This window comes from Clytia hemisphaerica, unplaced genomic scaffold (assembly GCF_902728285.1).
Source record: "Clytia hemisphaerica strain Z4C2 unplaced genomic scaffold, Clytia hemisphaerica genome assembly, whole genome shotgun sequence".
Taxonomy (NCBI): domain Eukaryota; kingdom Metazoa; phylum Cnidaria; class Hydrozoa; order Leptothecata; family Clytiidae; genus Clytia; species Clytia hemisphaerica.
The window spans coordinates 846,634-867,800 of record NW_027104274.1 but is presented as its reverse complement, the minus strand read 5'-3'; the positions used below and the strand labels follow the sequence as shown (position 1 = coordinate 867,800).

General features: G+C 34.0%; 2 protein-coding genes across 2 annotated transcripts; one reads left to right on the top strand and one right to left on the bottom strand.

Annotated features, from left to right (window-relative positions):
• The first annotated feature begins 4,154 nt into the window (after positions 1-4,154).
• LOC136816775 (choline transporter-like protein 4) lies at positions 4,155-20,936 on the top strand. The gene is made up of 27 exons (XM_067073097.1): positions 4,155-4,309; positions 4,408-4,456; positions 4,910-4,983; positions 7,597-7,647; positions 8,052-8,079; positions 8,567-8,675; positions 8,890-8,988; positions 9,486-9,543; positions 9,847-9,967; positions 10,153-10,195; positions 10,558-10,598; positions 12,859-12,909; positions 13,111-13,172; positions 14,531-14,653; positions 15,022-15,121; positions 15,482-15,653; positions 15,949-16,013; positions 16,588-16,717; positions 17,487-17,533; positions 18,105-18,199; positions 18,422-18,464; positions 18,701-18,770; positions 19,105-19,178; positions 19,594-19,664; positions 19,907-19,971; positions 20,307-20,391; positions 20,803-20,936. The coding sequence occupies exons 1-27, from the start codon at positions 4,216-4,218 to the stop codon at positions 20,922-20,924; spliced, it is 2,142 nt and encodes a 713-aa protein (XP_066929198.1). The 5' UTR covers positions 4,155-4,215; the 3' UTR covers positions 20,925-20,936.
• Positions 10,774-12,075, bottom strand: LOC136816813 (potassium voltage-gated channel subfamily A member 10-like). The gene has a single exon (XM_067073138.1). It carries the CDS (start codon positions 11,974-11,976, stop codon positions 10,855-10,857), a length of 1,122 nt encoding a protein of 373 aa, XP_066929239.1. The 5' UTR covers positions 11,977-12,075; the 3' UTR covers positions 10,774-10,854.
• Positions 20,937-21,167: the final 231 nt, after the last annotated feature.

Genomic DNA, 21,167 nt, shown 5'->3' with positions numbered 1-21,167 from the left:
CAGCTTGTCCCATCCGATGGGATAGATATAGGATGGCCCGCGAGAATGGCCCTTGGGCGGCCGCCAATACACCCTCAGAATATAAATAAAAAATTGGGTGGCAAGGTATAAATCGATTTAATCGAACCAATCGAACTTCATCGATCTTAATCGAACTGATCGAACCTCAATCGTATTCATCGAACTGCGATCGAACTATAATCGTATAATCGAACAGTCATCGAACTTTACGAAAGTTTTCCCGGTTCGATAGGTGTTCGATTGGGTTTGGTAATCGAACAGCTATCGTTCGATAGGGTTCGATTAAGTTCGATTAGTTCGATAATCGAACAGTTCGATTGACACCGCCGCCTGGTCAGATTAATCATCTCTAACTAAGCATTGCTTTTGGTTAAACAGGAAGTTAACGAAAACCTTCATCTAGCCCAGGTCAAGTTAAAAGCAGTGTGGCTCGAATCCTTCAGATCCTTGGTTAGAAAAAGCTATACCTGTTTCCTTTTTTCTTCCCAGATTCAACAAGCCATCAACCAACAAAATTACCACTGACATCTGAAAATTCACACAGCCTTTCCACTAGACACTTCTAAATTATCTGCCATTATGAAGATGTTCCGAAATTAACCAATCCGGTTTACAATCGGAATTCCTCTGGGAGTTAGCGAGTCGGGAAATGTAAAGTTATGTAATAGGTAATACATAATTTTTCCGGGGGTTAAATTTATAAATAAAATTGAAATGGTTTGTTTTTTTCTTCATTATATATTTAAATTTTCATTATCAAAATTCTAGAAATGCTAGTTTGTAGACCATATTAGAAAATGGTTATATATTTCGCAAAATAAACACTTACAAAAGCTATTACTTACTATCTTTACCCCCGCTTTTTAAACAACGTCTTCTGTGGGCGTGATATCAGGCGGAGACAAAACGCCCTCATCGTAAGATTCTCGGGTCGTCTTATTGTTTGTTCCTTTTGTCGAGTCTGTCGGTCCTATTGTTCATGCTAAATCCATACACGATATGACGTCAATTTTTGGCGGCATACCTGAAAATAAAAAACAAAAAGATTATCATATTATTTTTGCATGAATTACGCTACCTTATACGTCATTATAAAATTATACAAAACGAAAGCCAGTCTAGGCCGCCCGCCTAGAGCGCGGGCCCTAATATTTTTTCTCTCGCGGTCTTCAGGGGAAAACGAAAGTGATCGATATTCTTCGAAGGAAGAATTTGCCAAACAAACCCCTAGACAAAAAGATGTATTTTGAAGTTGGGAATGGATCCTGCGAAGATGAAAAAATTTTGACTAGGCGTTTTTTTGGCAAAGCCAAAAACTCTAATTTTTTTCTTCCCTCAAGCTAAAAAGGTTACAGGTTTTGGGCAATCGAGGCAAAAATCAGCAAAAAGCTGGTATTTTCCGTAAATCTGAGAATCGCGATAAGATCCTCACTGAAAAGGGGAATTGGGTACTCATTCCATCTTGTTAAATGGCGGTGCTGATTACGTAGCGTTCATTGATTGAGAAAACGTCCAGTCTGGAATTGGTACATTGAATTGCTGCTTTAGACACAAAAACAGTTACTGTCAACTGTTCCAACTTCAGACTATCTGATGCAACATGGGACGGCCATTCCACCAGGGGGGTCGGTAGTAAAATCTCAGACATATATGAGTAGTAAAAGGATCTTTACGAATTTTTACATACCACCACTCAGACTCTTGGAAGAGGTATTTTACTACCCTGGTAGTAAAAGTTTTTGGGACAATTTGTCATGGAGACCACGTCTATTTTTTGGTTGCTTTTCGAACTGATTTTGCAAAAAAAGCTAAAAAATGATTATTTCTGTGACACATTTTTCACTTTAGTGCAAAAATTAATGTTTTGCCCTTAGAATTAAAGTCTTTTTTATATTATATTAACAAAAAATTTTGAGATTTTTTTGTTTGCAGCAAACAACTTTCCAACAGAAAATTTTTTCAAATTATAAAAATTTTCAGATTTTTTCAGAAAAGTCATCCAAAGAATTAAAAGAATTACAAAAATAGCTAAAATTTGCTAATTTTTACCAGTTTTAACTACCCAGGTAGTAAAATTTTTTCAACATTTAACACATAGATACCACCCTGTTTAGTATTTAACTACCTTGGGTAGTAATTTTTTTTCTCGAATTTTCGTCACACCACCACCGTAGTAAACGTCATATGTCTGAGATTTTACTATCGACCCCCCCTGATTTCACCACCATTTCACCGAACCTCCAAAGTCATTTGATTTGAGTTTAATGAACTGTGTATTAAAAAATACACAATTTCTCTTTTGCACCAAGTAAGTTTTTAAATCGAAATAAAAAAATCCGTAGTGGAACACGCGCGAGTGTCTGGAACGAAGAAGACCAAATTAGTGGCAAAACAATGGAGTGTTTGACGTCACTCGCGCATCAAGTTACACACTCACTATTTGTTAATCCCATTGGGCGGTAGGCTGTTAGGCGGCAGGCATTCTCTAATTCTCCATTCGGCGTCCGGTCATATTTTTGAATGAAAACAAAAGTTAAAAAGGGAGCGCTATCAGTGAAAGTTATTGTGACATGTTATCCCTTACCAAAACTCAGTATACTTTAAGTATATTCTATATTGTACTGCAAGTATACTTTCAGAGGTACTAAAAGTATACTTTCAGTATATATTTTGATGTTATAGAAAGTATACTTAAAGTACTAAATTTTTGGAACAATATTCCATATACTTTAAGTATACTGCATGGAAATATACTTCAAATATACTGCAAAAAAGTATAAATAAAGTATACTTTTTAACAAATTGCTAGTATTAACCACATGGCCACTTAAAACACATTCTTCAATGAAATTTAAAAAGTTCATGCCTATAAAGCTTATGAATTTGAAGAAATTTTAAAACCAAACTATTAATCTGGTAACATTGAAAGTAAAGTAACTGTCAGTAACATTGAAAGTAAATAATCTTAAAAGCTCTTAAGCAGATAAAGAAAATCTGTATCCACTCACATCAGGTTTAACTTAAACTACCTTAACTCATCTGCTGACACAGACTAGTATAATCACAAACAAGATTCATTACATTCACATAGTGCACCATTAGTTTTGAATAATATACAGGTAATCTATATACTTACATAAGCAAGGTCGCTGTACATCATCCATTAAACCTTTGCTAATTGTTAGCAAACACTTCATCTTCAAATTTATAAATGTCTAAAATTTCAACTGTTCAAAAAATGGTAAAACAAAGTTCTCTCACAACACCACACACATTAATGTTCTGATGTTAATGAGAGAATTTTTTCATGTGTTTCAAAGTTTTTATGAAATTCACTTCTTTTTAGAAAAATCTTTCATGCATGAAAATTAACAAAGGAAAAATGATTTCAAAACAAATAAGAACTTTCCCTCTCCAAGGGCAGTATACTTAAAGTATACTTTTTGATTTATGCACCCAATTATTTTTCTTTTTATCTTTTTTTTCAAAAACAAGTACAGTAAAGTATAAAAACAGTATACTTTTCTTATACTTTCTGCTTGCAGTATAAATGCAGTACAAATTTTGTTAATTTGAGTGATGCTTTGATTTTGATAAGTATACTTAAAGTATACTTTAATCTTTAAATTTGAGCAAAAGTATGAATGCAGTATACTTTCTATATACTGAAAGTATACTTTTCTTGTCAATATTTTGGTAAGGGATGACCGAAAGTATGATTGATAAACTTGGTGGAGTTATCAAAACAAATTTGTTGTCAAAGAGATTTAACAGTAAGTGAAAATACAGGCCAGATATCAACAAGTCCCATGTTGCGACCACTCGTCCCAAGTTGGAGCAGTTGACATCAATAAAGGATCTTTTTACATGTAACTTCAGAACTTTTCATGTCATTGAGCAATGAAGAATTGAAAAAATCACTTTTATTATAAAGATCCGAAAAACCTTTCCCTCGATATAATTTAACATTTTTCAAACACCTCTGACATCTTTGCCCTTATAAGGACAGCACAATAATTGCTGTTTTTATCTTAAAAACCCAACTGAAAAGTGTGGGGTTTCACTTCAGGGGCTACACCCTCTGAACCCCCATATGAATGGCAATGGTCAATGTGAATTTTTCGTTTTTATTTAGTTTTTAGTATTAAAAGAAAATAATCAGCGGTATTGTTTTAAAAACAATATTTGAAAACTATGGGGTGTTGTGGAAATGGAGATAAAACTGATGCTCTTGAAATGGAAGATCACAATGGTGAAGGTGATGATGGAAAGCCAGCTGGTAAATATGGTACGTAATCCACTTTAAACATAATTCCTTTAAAGATAGTAGTATAAAATATAACTAAATTTTAAACATTATTTAAAACACTTTTTTTTCTTTTTTAGGAAAGTCCAAGAAATATGATCCAAACTTTGCTGGGCCAATAAAGAATAGGTATATGCCTTTTTAATATGAAAAGAGATTGTAATGTTTTATGAGACCTGAAGGTTGTTTTAAAGAGGTATTTTAGCATGATTTATGCAGGAGCGGGAAGCAGTTGATACTTTATCACATTTTTAAATTGTTTTTATTGTAATATAGATATTTTGCTGGACAAAGAATGAAATGATTTATATAATTTTCTCCAACTCCTACAATTTTCGATCTATTTTTCATAAGAGAAAAAAATATTGCCTGTTATTAAATCTATTTAACAATTTATTGACAATTTCTTCGCTGAAATCTTGAATGTTTCTTTTCTCTGAATTTCCTTCTTTCAAAGTAGCTTCAATATTTTTTTTTTGTTTTGATAAAGTAAAAACAATTATCCCTGATAACCGGAAAAGGGGAACTTGGAAAATTGAACTTTCTTTTAATGTTATAAAACCTGTAAATTATTAATTACAGGAGTTGTACTGATGTCATATGTTGTTTATTATTTGCTGTTTATGTGATTGGTATGCTGGCTGTTGGTTTTCTGGGTGAGTGAAATTTTATAATTACAAAAATTTATTTTCCTAATGCTTTTCAAATAAAAGTTTATTGTACCGGGTGACCCACGAAAAAGTTCGGACGGTTTTCGATGGCTAGGGTCTGAAATAAAAGTAATATAAACTCAATCTTTTTTTAAAAGATAGAGGATGCTCTAACTTAAACTTTGAGCTATTAGTTTTTAAATTTGGTTCAGTGGTTCTTCATTTATCAGCTTTTAAAAGTCAAAATTCAATTATCAGAAATTGCAAAAACACGTCAAAAATGAGGTATCAAATTATAATTGTTTTCTTTATCTTTAACATTGTGTTTTTCAAGTGTGCTGATGTTTTTTACGACCTCGTTAATTAGTGTTGTAGGTAATTAAAGTTTGTAAAATAATAAATTAACAACAAAGTAGATTTATATAAATTTATTGTAAATATTTTTATCAAAAATATTTAGCAAATAGGCAAAATTTGCCTTCTTTATGAAAATGTTGCGTCTTATGAAAGAACAGAGAGTGTCGGTTTGCCTGGAATATGCTAGAAAGTGTATGGTGGTGGTTCTTTTCTGAACAAATAACTGGTTAATAAATTTTGTGAAAGTAAAGAATCTAAAAAAAGTTTTAAAATTGAATAAAAATATCTGACATGCTCTTTTCTAACGATTTAACGACCTTGCTTGATTGATTGACACAGGAAAAAATTTTCGATTTCCAAGGTTGGAAATTCAATATTTTTGGGTTGGAAATTTTGGTTTTATAATTGAAGGTTGGAAATTTGAGCGATTACCTTAAGCTGATTTGGAAAACGTAAATTACCCATAGGTTTTGTAGAATAAACCAATGCCCTTAAAAAATCAAGTGAAGAAAACCCATGTAGAAATGACAATTTTTCAAGGCTGGTTGGAAAACATGACTTTTTGGGTGGGAAATTTTTATTTTCCAAACAGTTTGGGAATTGAAAAAAAAGGTCAAAAATCGATGTGAAAATACATATTTTAGTAAATTTGATACCTCAAGTTGAAAACCTAGACTTTTTGGGTCGGAAATTAGTGTTTCTCCCAAACAGTTTGGAAAACGCTAAAAATCCATGTGGAAATTACATTTTTGTGAAATTGAAACTCTTTCGATTGGAAAACTAGACTTTTTGGGTTGGAAATTTGTGTTTCTCCAAACAGTTTGGACAACGTTTAAAAATCCATGTAGAAAATACATTTTTGTGAAATTGAAACTCTTTCGATTGGTAAACTAGACTTTTTGGGTTGGAATTTTGTGTTTTTCCAAACACTTTGAAAAACGTTAAAAATCCATGTGGAAATTACGTTTTTCTAACCATTTTCTGCGCATGTCCTTGGGAAAACCACAAGCGATTTTTCGCTCAAAACTGTTTTGGTGTATAGCTAACCTAGATATTAGGCTATAATGTGAGCAGTCAAGCTGTAAGTTTCCGTCAGGCGAGGCGTCTCTTCGGAGCGGCCTCGGTCAATCGCAGTGAGTTCGCACAGTGAAGCACATAGGGTACTTGTGTCATAGTTTCAAATAGCGCCCTGCTGAGCTGTGTGAGTGATCTAAGATCAACCACGTATCTGTGCGAACAATAACGAGAGATTGACCGGGAGCCATCGAGCCTAGGCTAGCGAGTGACTGTTCACAAAAACAAAAACCTTGTATAAGATCTCTTTTCCACATCTCTGCCATCACTATTGGATTTTGGCTTTTTTCAACCTGGATTTACGAAAATTCCAACCTTGTTAAATTTGGATTTTGGCTTTTTTCAACGTGAATTTTAAAAAATTCCAACCTTGTTAAATTTGGATTTTGGCTTTTTTCAACCTGGATTTACGAAAATTCCAACCTTGTTTAAGCTTGGATTTTGGCTTTTTTCAACCTGAATTTACGAAAATTCCAAGCCATGGAAAATACAAAATTTTCAACCTTGGAGAATGTCCCACATTTTCAGGTTGGATTTTCCATTGGATTTTATCTTTTTTCCAACTAAGAAAACTTGAAATTTCCAACCTTGGAAATCGAAAATTTTTTCCTGTGTGATAATATTAAACAATTCGATACCTCTTTTTTGTTGTAATTTTGCTCTTTCCGAAAAGTGAATTTTGACTTTAAAAGCTCATAAATAGGGAACTTGTGGGTAAAATTTAAAAAGTAATAGCTCAAACTTTAAGTTAGAATATCTACTTTCCACATATTAAAATTTCAAGCACTTTGAGACATTTGTTCGGCCTCGAGACACTGAAAACTGTCCGAACTTTTTCGTGGATCACCCTGTAGAATGATCTTAACATTTTTGCTTTGAATTGCTTATTAACCTTTTTCTGTGAATTTCGACATTTTACCTTTTTTATGGCCTACTTTGTCATAGAATAGAGAAAATTGGACGACCGGGGATTCCTTTCCCCTTACTATCCTGTATTTTGATTGACTGAAATGACTGGAAAGATTATTAATGTTATGATTTGTATTTTTTAGATTATATAAGACTTTAGTCTTTAAGACTACTATAAAATATTAACAACTAAGATTTAAGATGCTATTGGCTCAGTTTTCTTGTGTTCAACTTCAACTGAATGTTTTGTTATGTCATGAGCTGTTTTCTCTCTTTTAGCATACACATGGGGTGATCCAAAGAAGCTTTTGTTCCCAACAGACTCACATGGTAATAAAATATTACATAAGTAACCAATATTTTGATATTTTATTAAGACTATAAGCTTATGTAACCAGCTTCTTTCTAATCAAGTCTTTTGTGACTGCAGTGAGAGGCTATCTGAAGGCTCTTTTTTTTATAGTTATCTACGCAAAGGTAGGGAAAGAGTCTTTCTACCTGAATTTCTCTAATTACCCTCGATCTGTCTCTTTAATTGCTGAACTTTAAAGCTGAGAGATCCATTAAGTACAATTTTGGAGTTTTTGGTATAACCTTATCAGGGGTTGAACCCTCAATCTTTGGTTCTGTTGCTGAAAGGTCTTCCTTTGTACTATTTAATTCCTCTTGTCATGAAACAAACAAAACACTTAATTTTACTAGGGGTTGAAATGCTTTAAAATCTTTCATTACAGGAAATGTCTGTGGTACTGGCAGCCATGCGTAAGTATTCAATTCATTTTTCTGAAAATTTGGTCAACTAGATCAAAAGTTATGGTCTAAATGCTGAAACATTACTTTTCAAATAAGTTGAAAAAGGCAAAAAATGAGGGTATTAAATTTACTAATACCAAGACACATGTTGTTTATTCATCAGAAAATGGTTATCCATTTTTTTCAAAGCACTTATTTACGTTTAACTATTCCTTTGAATCATTCGAGGGTCTAGATTAGCTGCAACATCTCAGATTGAAGCTTTCAATTAATCAAGGGTCACTGTAATGTAATTTAATGTTTTAGCACTCGGACCATAACTTTTGATCTAGTTGACAAATTTGACAAATAGCCTCATAATTTAAGTTTATCCTTCCTCTTTCCAATGAAAAACGATTGAATAGTCAATAGAACTCGAGAAAATTCCCTTTTTTTCTGGGACACCTGGTAATTTAGCTTATTCTAAAACATTTTCTTTTACAAATTTTGGTTTTAGTGATCAGAAGTATTTGTTCTTCTTTGATCTCTTGGAATGTTTACCAACTTCAGTCCAATCTGTTACTGATGTCACATCTTTATCCATCACTGGTTGTAAAACACCTCAGGTATGCAATTTTGTGATATGGACACAATTGTTTTTATTTTTGGTTTGTATAGACTTCTTTTGAAAGGTTATTGAGTTTTATTATAATTGATACAATAATTTTACAATTTAACTGGTTTGAAATGTTTACAATTATCACTAGTGGTAGTAGGTGCTTAGGTCGTGATTTTTTGTTAAATGTCAGATGATAAAATATTTTTTTATCTTCAACTTAGGTCTGCGTTAAAGAATGTCCTACAACAAACTGGTACTACAAAACCAGCAATGATAAAAGTAAATTGTTTTGCAAAGACAATACACCAATGAATCAGTCGGTAAGTTTACTGTTTGTCATTCTTATTCATTGAATTCTGTCTACCGCCCTCCGATTAGAACGGGGTTTGCTCTGGAAAAGTCCCAGATTTTACGTTCTTAAGATGGAGGAAAAGGGACATTCTTATTCATTGAATTCTAGGATCAAGGTTTTTTTTGGGGGGGGATGCTTGAAATCAATACTTAAGATTTAAAGATTGAAAAGTGCTATGGCCTTCAAATTTTACTAGTGATAGATAGGGATACTTGGAGTTGATTTGCAATATTATTTTGGTCACTGTATGGTTACACTGGTTGGTTAATTGACTGCAATGCAAGAATGACCTTGTGGCCCAAAAATATGTTTCATGCAGAGTTGCCTCACCTAAGTTGAGTAAAGTAATGAAAGTGAAAAAAGTTGAAGGGGGTTCTATTTTCATCATTTTCAAAGAATGATGACGTTTATTAGGCGTTGATGATAAAATCATGATCAAATCCAAAACTGTTTTCCTATCTTTAGATCAGTGATTTGGTTGATAATGGTCATTGTGCAAAATACACCTTACAAAGTGAAGCCCGTAAGTTAAAATTAGAGAAATTGTTCAGAATTTCAATTTAGTTATATCGTATACTTTTTTATCCAAGCCCCTGAAGTTGATTATAGGGCTAACCTTGGCTGGTCTCAATAATGCCATTTGTCCTTTGAAATTTGACATTTTTCAAATGAAATTAAGTAAAAAAGGCTTTAGAAAATTAAAGCTATAATGAAGAACTAATCAACAACTTGATTAACTATAACTTCAATAGAAAACAGTTTGGAATTTACTGGAATTTATAAAATAGCTAGGAAAGTGTATTATAGCTTAACAATTTGTTTTTAGTTGCATACCGTTGTGTGCCAACAGTGATAGGAGAAACACTGCAAAGCTTTTTGGATACCACTGGACCAATAACAACAGATGGAAGAAATGTCACCACAGAAACTATCGGATGGGCTAGAGTGTCAGTATTTCCCTCATCTCTTTCCTTTATTTTATTTTCCTTTATCATTAAAAAAAACGGAAAATTGCATAAAGAGTAATTGGAATTTCACTTGTGACCTTTAATTTGAAGTCTTTAGAAATTACGTTAAAAATCTATGTCATATATTGATTTTCGAAATATTTAAAAATCAGATTTTTTTATAGAGCACAAGCAGTTTTAGTGAACTTACAAAATCTTGGAGAAAAGGTATGCTATACATTAAACCCTCACTATCTAGTTGTGTTTTATCTAACGAGGTATCATTCTCAATAGGAGGAACAAACTTTTTATTCTTTGTGTTCTTGTGCCTTTGTTATGGGTTTCAATAACCCACTGGAACAGGGTACTTTCTAAAATTTTACAGTTTGTCAAAAATTTCCTTGTCCCCAGACTGAGGGATACTAGAATCGAAAAAAAGGTTCTTAAACGTCAAATGACCCTTTTTAGGGTCATCTTATAGTCAATCCAAGTGGGTCAGTGAGATAGGGGTGTCTTTTCATAAAAGGTTTTTGAAATTGTACTTCAATTTTCAATTTTTTTAATAAACAAAATTTTTTTTTTCATTTCAGCTTATTGCTGATGTTCGAGAAACGTGGTATTGGGTATTAGGGTAAGAATTTATGTTCAACTTTTGAACAGATCCTGATTCTATGAAATGTTGATCGAACATATGAGTCTTTGGTTATTTTCTAATTATTAGGGGCGTATGGGGAAACGATAGGAAATGTGAAGAAGTAGCAAAGTGAAAATTGCATTTTTTTCTAACAAAATTTACATTCTTTTTCAAAAAAGACAATTGTTAGCTCAACAAAAAAATCGAGTTCTCCGGGGGGAAAGGCAAGATGATATCCCATGATACTCGTTAATCACTGATTTTCTTTGGCCTCCTCTTCCTCTCTTTTCTCCAAGAGCGACCGAGTTGCTTGTAGAGCATCACTGAACGCGCTGACCAGTTTCAAAACTGGTAGTAATATAAACATAGCACCAAACGTGATGGTCAAAGCTGCCATAAATTTACCAAGTCCTGTAATAGGTGTTATATCACCATACCCTACGGTCGTACAGGAAATCAAACTAAACCAAAAACCAGAGAAAATACCATCTTGATTGAAATCTGATTCAGGGTCTGAAATATCTGCAAAGTAAACAAGACTTCCGGAGATTAGAATAAAGAATGCCATGAAACTAGAAAGCAGTTGAAGGTCTGTACGACTTGTATATATTGTGTAGATTAAGAGACGTAGTCCGTTCGAAAATCGAGTCAGTCTGAAGACACGAAAAGCGTTCGCCAAACGGAATATTCTTAATACACTCGTCGAAGACGCTTGAGTTGATGTTAATGCCAATGAAAAATAAAATATAAGCAATGTTGCTAAATCGGTGATATCTATCCAGCTTTTCAATAATTTGATTTTCTCCGGGCATGTGAATAGACGTAATAGAAATTCTAAAGTGAACCATATGAAGCAAGCAGTTTCAATAGGAAATGTATCAGCTTGGATTTTCATTTCTCCTGGTTCTTGGGTATAACACGATAAACCGATAGACACTACAGTCACGCACATCGAAAAAGAACTTAATATCTGTGCACCAAATGAACTAGCAGGGTTATGCATGATCTCCCAAATACGTTTTTTCAACGATAATTCTCGAAGGTCTTTCGGGTTTGGATTTGTAGCGACAACGAATCTCTTTGCTTCTTCCATCTGATCCAAATATACACATTCAATTTCAAAAAATCTCAATTCACTTTGAAAAACCTCTTCGGGGACATTCGGTGGGCACATGACACGGCCATAACTTTGGTAAAACATTAAGACCCCTTCGAACGCTAAACGATGTCTGTCAAAGAAGAACTGTCCTTCTTTTTTGTTATAGTAGCTCATGCGCCGGTCGTAATTCCCAAGTAACGTGTTTGGATAACGTTCTAAACATTGTTCGGTCACTATAAAAACAAACCCACTTACATTGATGATCAATTTTTTCATTATTCGATTTTTTGTACTATTCAACTATATATCTGTAAATGAAACAATGATAAAATGAATATTAAACGTGGAGTTTAAAGACTTTCTCATAAAGTTTACGCTCTAATTAGATTTTTAAGGGTTATTGGATTTTCATCGAATTTTCATCCATTCGATTTGTATAGACTTTTACAACGTCGTTTTTTTAGAGTTGCCGGTAATTTTTAATATTATCGAATAATAGAGCGTATCGAATAACAGAATTAGAGAGCGTAAACTGTAATTAGGCTGCCACCAATAATACTCTGTCAAAGTTCATCTAAACTTATTTAAACGGTGATGGTGTGGCAAATGCTTTATGGAACCACACTTGATCAGTATAATTTTTGAACTGCACTTGTTATTGTATAATCAGTTAACCTGAAGAAAGGAACCCAACTAGATTTTTCTACTGTACATTTTTTACGTGTTTACGCGGAGGTTTATTGTCTCCTATGAATTTAACATAACACTTTATATAATTAATTTATTATAAATTTTCCTTATTTTTTTCACAAAAAACAATGGAAAATATGACTCAACAAACTTTTCCTTCTCACCTCACCGGTCATTCTTACTAAAAGTATATACCTAAAGAGCCTTCATCCTTATCTTATGAACCAAATGATTCTCATGACTATCATACAATGACATTCTAAAATACGCCGTTATGTAACACTAATCGACCCTATCCACATGTTGGGTTTGATTAACGTAAATCGAAGTTAGCTGTGAGCGAGTCAACGCAAATTTGTCTAACATTGATAAGCGTATGAGTAATGAAAAAGTCCATTGTCCTGCAGAGAATACTCTGCTCAATAATTACTGTACGACCTCTTTTATACGTATGTTTTTTTCCTTCAGGGGCTTTGGAATTTCGATGGTGGTGTCTCTGCTGTACATTATTATGATGAGGTATGTTTTGTTTTCTTGGGCTTTTCACTGTTATAGAGATAGAGTACAAAGGATGTTACATTTCAGCCCTATTTCGCATATCATATATTAGACTCCCGGTTGGCTGCTCGTTCCGGCGACATACTTATAACTTGCAAAATATGCAAAGTATTGTACACAGGCAAATACTTGCCAACTATATATTTATTTCTCTCTATACAGATGGGTTGCAGGTTTGATGGTTTGGTTGACTACTTACCTTGTTCTCACCATCATTGGCTATGGTAAGTCTTCTACGATGTCTTTATGAGCCCCCCCCCAAGTGGAGTCCCCGATCATCACGCCTAAAAAAAATAAAATCACGCCATCCAACTGAAATATTCTCTAAGTACGCCATTAAACAAAAAAAATTGAACTCGTAGATCAAGCAATCATGCCAACAAAATTGAAATATTCGAAAAAATAACCAGAAAACAACATGGCAAACTAGTTCGTTGACTTTAAAAACTTGACAGGCCTTCAAGTGAAATCTGTATGCAGATGCATAGGCTAACTAGTGTGTAAAAGAAAATGATATCTGTGATCAAAAAACACGATCATGTAACGAACGAGTCCAAGACAATCATGCCATGCATGCACATTCCCTTTCTGAAAACAAGCGACATAGGATCTGAAAATGATTCTTACTCGTAGTTGTATGTGAACTACTTTAGACTGTTTATGTCGGGTAAAATGTGCCAAAGACATAACATATCAAACAGCTACGAAAAAAATAAACAAAAAATGAAACCAAGTTAAATTTGTTTAAATCATATCATCATGTTAACTTAGTCAAATTAATTAAACTGTTTCATTTTTCTCCATCCACATAACTAGCATAGAAAAAACAATTTATCCTTCTGTGCACAGCAAAATCTAAACGAGACGAATTTTCTTCCTTTTTCCATTATTAAGAAAACTCAGTCATAATTTTCCTTTACCCCCAGGTTTCAGTTTGAAATATCTCCGCAGTTGGTATAAAAAAATTTACAACTCGTTTCTTTTGGTTGTAAGGAGTATTATAGTTAGTTGATCACTTACTTATAAACCACCATGTTTTGACTGGTCTTTTATGATTTAATATATATAATCCCTGTATACTATTATATCCATAATCCTGTTAGCCTGACCCCAAAATACCCAACAGCCAACCAACATTTGACAAGCTAACAAATTACCAGAAAAATCATTGCCTCAAGTAAAATATCAACAGATTTTTTTGACAGGAATTTCAACCAGTCAGGATGTCAATAATAAACTTCTTAAAGAAAACATTTTAAATAGAAATCCTCATTTTTTTATAAATAAACGTCCATGTCAAAGTCTAAAGAAGGATAAAGAAAACTTGTTTTGTTGGTAATAGGCTTTTCAGGCGAAAATCATTTCTCCTTTCCAAACATTCAAAGACAAAAGAGTCTTGTTGTTGAGAAAATGAAATATGTATAAGAAAGTTGGTCGATTTATAATAAGATTTTTCGTCTTTCCTTTAAATCCTTTTCACGCCTATTTTCCTCAATTCCTTTTACGCGTTCCTTGGTAAATTTTTGAAAGCCAACGTCAAAACAAAGGGCACATAACACAAGATTTCTTTCTATTATTTCAGCTACATATTACTGTCTGATGGAGTATAAGAGACTTGCGGATATCGATACCTCCTCCATCGAATTCGAATTCTTAAGCAATGTCAGCTCGTACGCCGATAAAAAGGAAACATGGTTGGCTTTAGGTAAGGATTTTATTATCCCCTATTCTCTTTATCTGTCAATACTTGTTTACGTCATTACGTCATCAGTATTAATATTTACAAGGTTTACAATGGAAATTATTTAGTTTTTACCGACAGTTTCCAACTTTAAAGTAAACATCAATTCTCTTGAACTATGGTAATGTAGGTTAAATAGTCGATCACCAGGCCAGTCCCAGCCCCGAAATGCTTGCCACCGTATACTCTCCAGTTTCTTCGAAAAAAGAAGTGACTAACGCTTTAGGTAGTTCGACCGCTAAAAAGGAATGAAACAAAAGTTTCAATCAGCAATCTTCTCCTTTGGGGCCCTTTGGGTTCACACGGCATTTACTTTTGTTCTTTTTGTGTAGGTATTATCTGCGGTGTGGTGCTTCTGGTGTTGATTCTCTTATTGTTGGCTCTGAGAAAACGGATCGTCATCGCTATCCAACTCATCAAAGAAGGCTCAAAGTTAGAAAAGATATCTTGTGTCTTCTAAGCTTCCTAATAAAGTGGATCTTTTTTTGCTATTTGAACCTTCATCGAACCAGATTCAATTTTGCTGCCAAGAGAAACTTTCATAAATGATCTTAATGATCTTAATTTTTCTTCGTCAATTCGAACAAATTAGATGCCTATTTCAAGTTCGAATCGACAAGAATCAAAGGTAACTTTTTAGTGAATAAAGGTATAAACTTATTACTTCAACTGTATCATAGAAAAGCAAGATGATTCTTTTTAAGAAATATTACCGTGGATATGAAATGATTTAGCATTTATGAATAACCATTAGCAGCAACTTTCAGCGAAAATGTATTTGCGCCATTTTAGGTGTTTATCTTCAATGTTGTCAACCTTGTTCTTCCCATTGGTACCATGGTTGATGCAGTTGATCTTGTTCGCTTGGTTTGTGGCAGTCATGGTATATCTGGTCACTTCTGGAGTGGCAGAGTACAAAGAAATAAAAAACAATACGCTAACTGAAGGCATCTGTTCGGCTATTGTAAGTCAATTCAGTGTCGGGTAAGGGGTGGGTTTTTAGATGTCTTATAACTGGGTAATTCTGTTTATTTCTTATCACTCACTATAGAATAAAATCCGTCTATTTGAGATATGAATACAAGATTTCTGTCTTTTCATAACTCCGTTTTTCCAGCCCATAACTTTCTTTCCAACAAAAATGTCTCACAAGGCTCAAATGTCTCACAATGGCTCAAATGGCTCACTAAACTAATAAATTTCAAAATTTTAAAGCTAAAAAAAGTTACTTCAATTTCACTCCCTTCTTTTTTATTCAGGACGCTGCAGCAGATGAATTTGGAAAAAATGTCACTTGCAGCTTCCAACAATACAAAACTGACGAGTAAGTACCAAAAAGGAACTAAATTGCATGATACTTGCTAAAACAAAAAATAAAACAGACTTAACTTCTTTGAAATATACCAATTCATCGAACAGCTACATGGTCTGCCGGTCTGTAAATCACCAAAAAACCGAAGCAGCGTACTATACGTAATCCAGACTAGAAATTGAAAGCAATAAGAGTTTTTGCATTTTTGCATCAGAAAACGCTTCAAGTGTACATTCAATTTCTTTCACCGCCACTTATGGTATGAAACAATGTAAAATCCGTACATTTTTGCTTCGACCTCAATGAGCATCTCTTAAGTTAAAAATCCGTTAAAAACAACAGCGCTGAAACCTAAACTCCTCTCGGATATGTTAGTCCCGTCTGTCAGCAGGATGCCCTAGGTTTGTATCTTACTAAATTAATCAAAGTTGACTAGATTTTCATTTCAAGCTAAGAGTTTCAGGGTGCCTCAACACCAAATTATTGAAATGGAGGAAAACAAAACTCTAATTGTGAATCAAGAATTTAGTCATATCCAAAGTTTCTCATTAATACAAATGCGTTCAATTTCTTTCTTTCTTTCCAGTAACATTTTGCGCTTACAAATCTTCCACTTGTTTGGATGGTTTTGGATAATGAATTTCATCATCGCGTTCGGACAATGCGCTTTAGCTGGTGCTTACGCTTCATGGTATTGGGCATGGGACAAAAAGACGGTAATTTCTGCCTTTTGGTTTATTTTTTGGGAAATTGGTCTTAGAACTGTTTGTTAAATGTGGCCCGGACAGTAAAAGCAATTTTTAAAATCAAATCGTTCACAGAAAGTAGCAAAAATCTGTGCTAATCTTCTACTGGGACCGAATTATTCCATTACCGCGTCTCAGCAATTGAGTTTAATGCGTTTCCCAGTAAACAAAACACCCTATATTCCAAATTTTATCTGCCGGACCAAACCATGATTGGCTTTCGGCTTACAGATCCCAGCCTCCTCTCTCAATAAGAATACTCTTCTAACAGGCCTCTCTGTGGGAATTTTGGGGACGTTAATAATTTCGTTATTGCGGAAATTGGCCGTACTTTCTTCGAAATTTAGTAAAACTTGCAAAATCTTTTCCAGATTTTGGCAAAATGGCTCATAAGCCGAAAGCAAAATCGTATTGAAATTAAAACATTTTTACCCTGAATTTCGGAAATCACAACACAATTCTTCGGTATTTCGGAAATCAGAATCCTTGTACGCCTCTCCCGCAAATAAATTAAGGCGTAAACTTGAACCTGTTCACTATGTGACTTGCTATAGTTTTCATATTACACCACTATGTAACATAAAATTTCATTCTAGTTTTCATTCTTCCTACATCAAACAGAACGTGTTTTTCACCGACCTTCAAATTATGATCTAACTTTTTGGATTAACACATTTATGTTAAAGTCTCAATGGCTGTTCATAACTTTTTTTCAAATTATGATTTATCTCTTATACAGGATGTTCCCAAACTTCCACTTATGTATTCGATGGGCCGAACTCTAAGGTATTGTATCCCTCCCCTTTTTCATTCATCATTCTTTTAATGTTATAATTCTCCTATAATCAAACTAACTTTAATCCTCAATTAGTCTAACGCGATGAAAAGGAATAAGTTCAAGTTACATTTGCAACAGATGGCTTTATTTCGTAAAGAATTTAAGACCAATTTTTTTGGTTGATTTACGTCTGTAAAATGAGATGTCGGAAGGAAGGGAAACTCCGTCAGTCATGTACCCTGCCCTTTCTTCTGTGTTTTTAGTGACCCGTAAAGTCAGTCATTCGATCCTTTTAATAGCAATAATTTTATCTGGGAAGCTAGCTGGCGTGCAGCATTGTTTTAAAGTAGATATTTGGACTCTGAGAATATAAGAATATAAGTTCTGTGCCGGCTGGAAAGTCTTCTTTCATTGATCCTACTTTACTTATCTTGCTAATCTAGACTTTCTTCGGACTTCCAAAAAATCTAGGTGTTATAAATTTTATACTTATTCCTCAGCAGAGTGTGCCTTTGGACTTCTTTCTTTACTGATACGTCACGTTTTCAAACGATATGTTTTTGATATTTTCATTCTCAGATACCATTGTGGTTCGTTGGCTTTTGGTTCGCTGATCATCGCGATCGTACAAATCATCAGAGCTGCTCTCGAATATCTGGAATACAAATTGAAAGGTTAAACTTTTACGCATCTTTGGTGCTGCTCTTTTATTTTTAAGGGGGTATGCCAAAGTTTCAAGTCTATAGTTTCTTCGCATTTTCCACTCAACCTGACATACAAAAACTACTTGTAATCCATGTGCTCTCGTGCCGTACATTTGGCCAATATCTTTTTGTTTCTATGTCGTCAAGGATGGATGGATAGCCTCTGATATATTTTTCTGATATTAATTTCAGGAAGTGGAAAAGAACCAAGTCCAGTCGCAAAGTATTTGTTGAAGTAAGTTTGAAGTCAGAATCCATCTTTTTGCTTGCCACAGATATCTTCCAAACCCGAGGGTCTAGATTTCTGGTTATTGTAGAAAAGTTAAGCCGAATCTTAGTAGTATTTTCCACTAAGTAAGAAAACGGTAGAAATCATGGGAATTCCGAAGGATGAGTCGTGTTTACCGCTTATTTTTCATTATTGTGCGTCTTAAAACAATGGAATCAATTTTTGTTTATTCTTTACTCTAGATGCTTGAAATGTTTCTTCTGGTGTTTGGAAAAATTCTTGAAATTCCTCAATAAGAACGCATATATTGAAGTAAGTATTCATAATGTGCACGCCACGCAGCTTCGATGTTCGCCGGGCCTGAATTGATCGACTGGAACTTGAAATTATGAACTTTGAGGTGTGGAAGTAGGCTTAAGTAGGACTAGAAAAGTTTAGGTGGAGCTTCTGAAAATATCTGAAAATAAAACAATAAGAATCCGATACCAAATAATTTTCTTTTACTATGAAATAAACGACTGGCTCGCGTGTCTAGAATTGCTATCGTAAAATTTTGGTCGGTAATTTTTAGTTGTGATGAATTAATTTCCTAACTTAGAAAATGCCCAAAATGATGGTATTGAAGTTTCTATTTTGAATATTATAGATTGCGGTATACGGAAAGAACTTTTGCACATCTGCTAAGAATGCCTTCTTCCTGTTGATGCGTAATATCTTACGGTGAGTCGCTACTTTATCGCAAGTTACCTTACTGGGGAAAACATATCTGAGAAAAGTGACCAATATTTTGTGGGGGTAACCAAATTCCTCCAACTAACATTTTATTGTCAATAGACCTTTTCATAAATGTTTTTGAGTGCAACGTCTGTCTCGTTTTGAATCCATTACCAAGTTGTTTAAACCCCTTGAGTCTTCAATTGTTACTTTTATAAAATAGAGTAAGCTTCTTATGAACTCCTCTGGGAATCATTGACAATAGGAAATATTTTGACAACGAGGTAAGCGTTGCTCGTGAGTTAATTTATGAAAGAAAAGGTTTATCACGGTGAGACGTTTGTTAAATTGCTCGCGACACGTTGATTCTTGAAAAGATTCTAACACCAATCTGAAACATGTTATTTATTTCATTTAATAGAGTGGCTGTTTTGGATAAAGTGACAGATTTCCTTTTGTTCATCGGAAAATTGACCGTTACCGGAGCTATGGGTAAGTCTGAAAGTTGTAATGGAGTGATGTTTCTAACGATTCATGCGTATAAGATATAACGAAAATCTTTATTCATTCTAAATTTTATGGTCAAGCCACCAGCTTTAAAGCTCTTTATTTCCATTGTTTTCGATAGTGGAAAGAAAAATTGTGCTTCTGTCGTCAACGTTAACCATAACCTAGATGCAGTTTTCCGTAAAACTATAAAGAACTTTTGACATTTTTCATTTCCGTAATTATAGGCGTTGCCAGTTTCTACTTCTTCAGCAATCGAGACGATTTGAATTACAACCTTGCCCCTGTCATCGTAAGTAACAACGTTATTTTGATCTTCTGACTAGAAACCCGTCCCAAGATTTTCCTACCTTCCCTTAAAATTTTGTCTGTTGTTTTGCCTTGAATTAGGGAACCTCTATGACAATTAGAATGCGAAAAAAATTCCCAGCAAAATATACTGCCGATATAATTAAACGGGAATCTTTATAAACTCACGCCAACTTGGTACCCCACTCTATACCTATTTAACGTCCTATACAATCAACTTTCAATCAACCTTGCACAAACCAATAAGTGGATCGTGAATTTTTCTTTTTGGTTTAGAGTCTTCAGTTCCAAACGTTTGAATTTCTTTTTTTTTTGCAGATTGTGACGGTGGCAACATACGCTGTAGCAAGCGCTTTCTTTGGTGTTTATGAGATGGCTATCAACACCATCTTCCTCTGTTTCTGTAAGTCATATATCTCGGTTACTTTTTATTTTTAAAAGTCCAAAGGGCTTGCTTTTTAAGGTAACAAAGGGGGTCCAAGCCTTTGGGGTTCTTTAGTGTAAAGAAAGCCATGTACAAAGAAACAACGCACAACGTCTCTCTACATAAGACGCTTAGTGTAAAAGTCCTTAAATACATTCTTCTTTTGAGTTAAACAAAAAGAATCCACCCTGGAAATAGTTGTCACGAGTTTTAAGAATTTGCCCCTTACTATTCAAGAAATGAGTAGGAAATAAACGCCTGTAATGTCTACTGACATTACGTCAATAATACAACAGCTGATCGGTTGCAGGTGACGTATCAAGTGGAAAAACCAGCAAAGTTACATAATAATAGGTCATTATCATGAATTATTTATCTTCTTCTTTGCAGTGGAGGATTGTGAAAGACACGATGGTTCCAAGGAGAAGCCATTTTACATGTCCAAGAAGTTGATGAAGATTTTGGGGAAGAAGAACGATAAAGCGGTTGAAGAGAGTAAAAACAATAATTGATGAGAAACCGTCACCGTCACAGGTACAAATCAAAAAACGAAATTGGAAAAATTTATATTCAATAAAGGGAAATTTATAAATAATGGGTTGTGATATTTTATTAAACTGATGCTGATGTTTTCTTAAACAGTTGAACCTCTATGACTCAAGGCTATTCGGGCAAATCGTCTCAGTTTTTATAACTCATGTCATATAACACCAGCCTATTCTGGTAAATCTGAGAGGTTAGGAGTGACCTCAACA

Excerpts from the sequence above, each read along its gene's own strand:
- LOC136816813 (XM_067073138.1), bottom strand. The coding sequence starts at position 11,976 with ATGAAAAAATTGATCATCAATGTAAGTGGGTTTGTTTTTATAGTGACC.
- LOC136816775 (XM_067073097.1), top strand. The coding sequence starts at position 4,216 with ATGGGGTGTTGTGGAAATGGAGATAAAACTGATGCTCTTGAAATGGAA. Across the intron at positions 10,196-10,557 it reads TACAAAATCTTGGAGAAAAG|CTTATTGCTGATGTTCGAGA; the intron begins GTATGCTATACA and ends TTTTCATTTCAG. Across the intron at positions 19,665-19,906 it reads GACCGTTACCGGAGCTATGG|GCGTTGCCAGTTTCTACTTC; the intron begins GTAAGTCTGAAA and ends CCGTAATTATAG.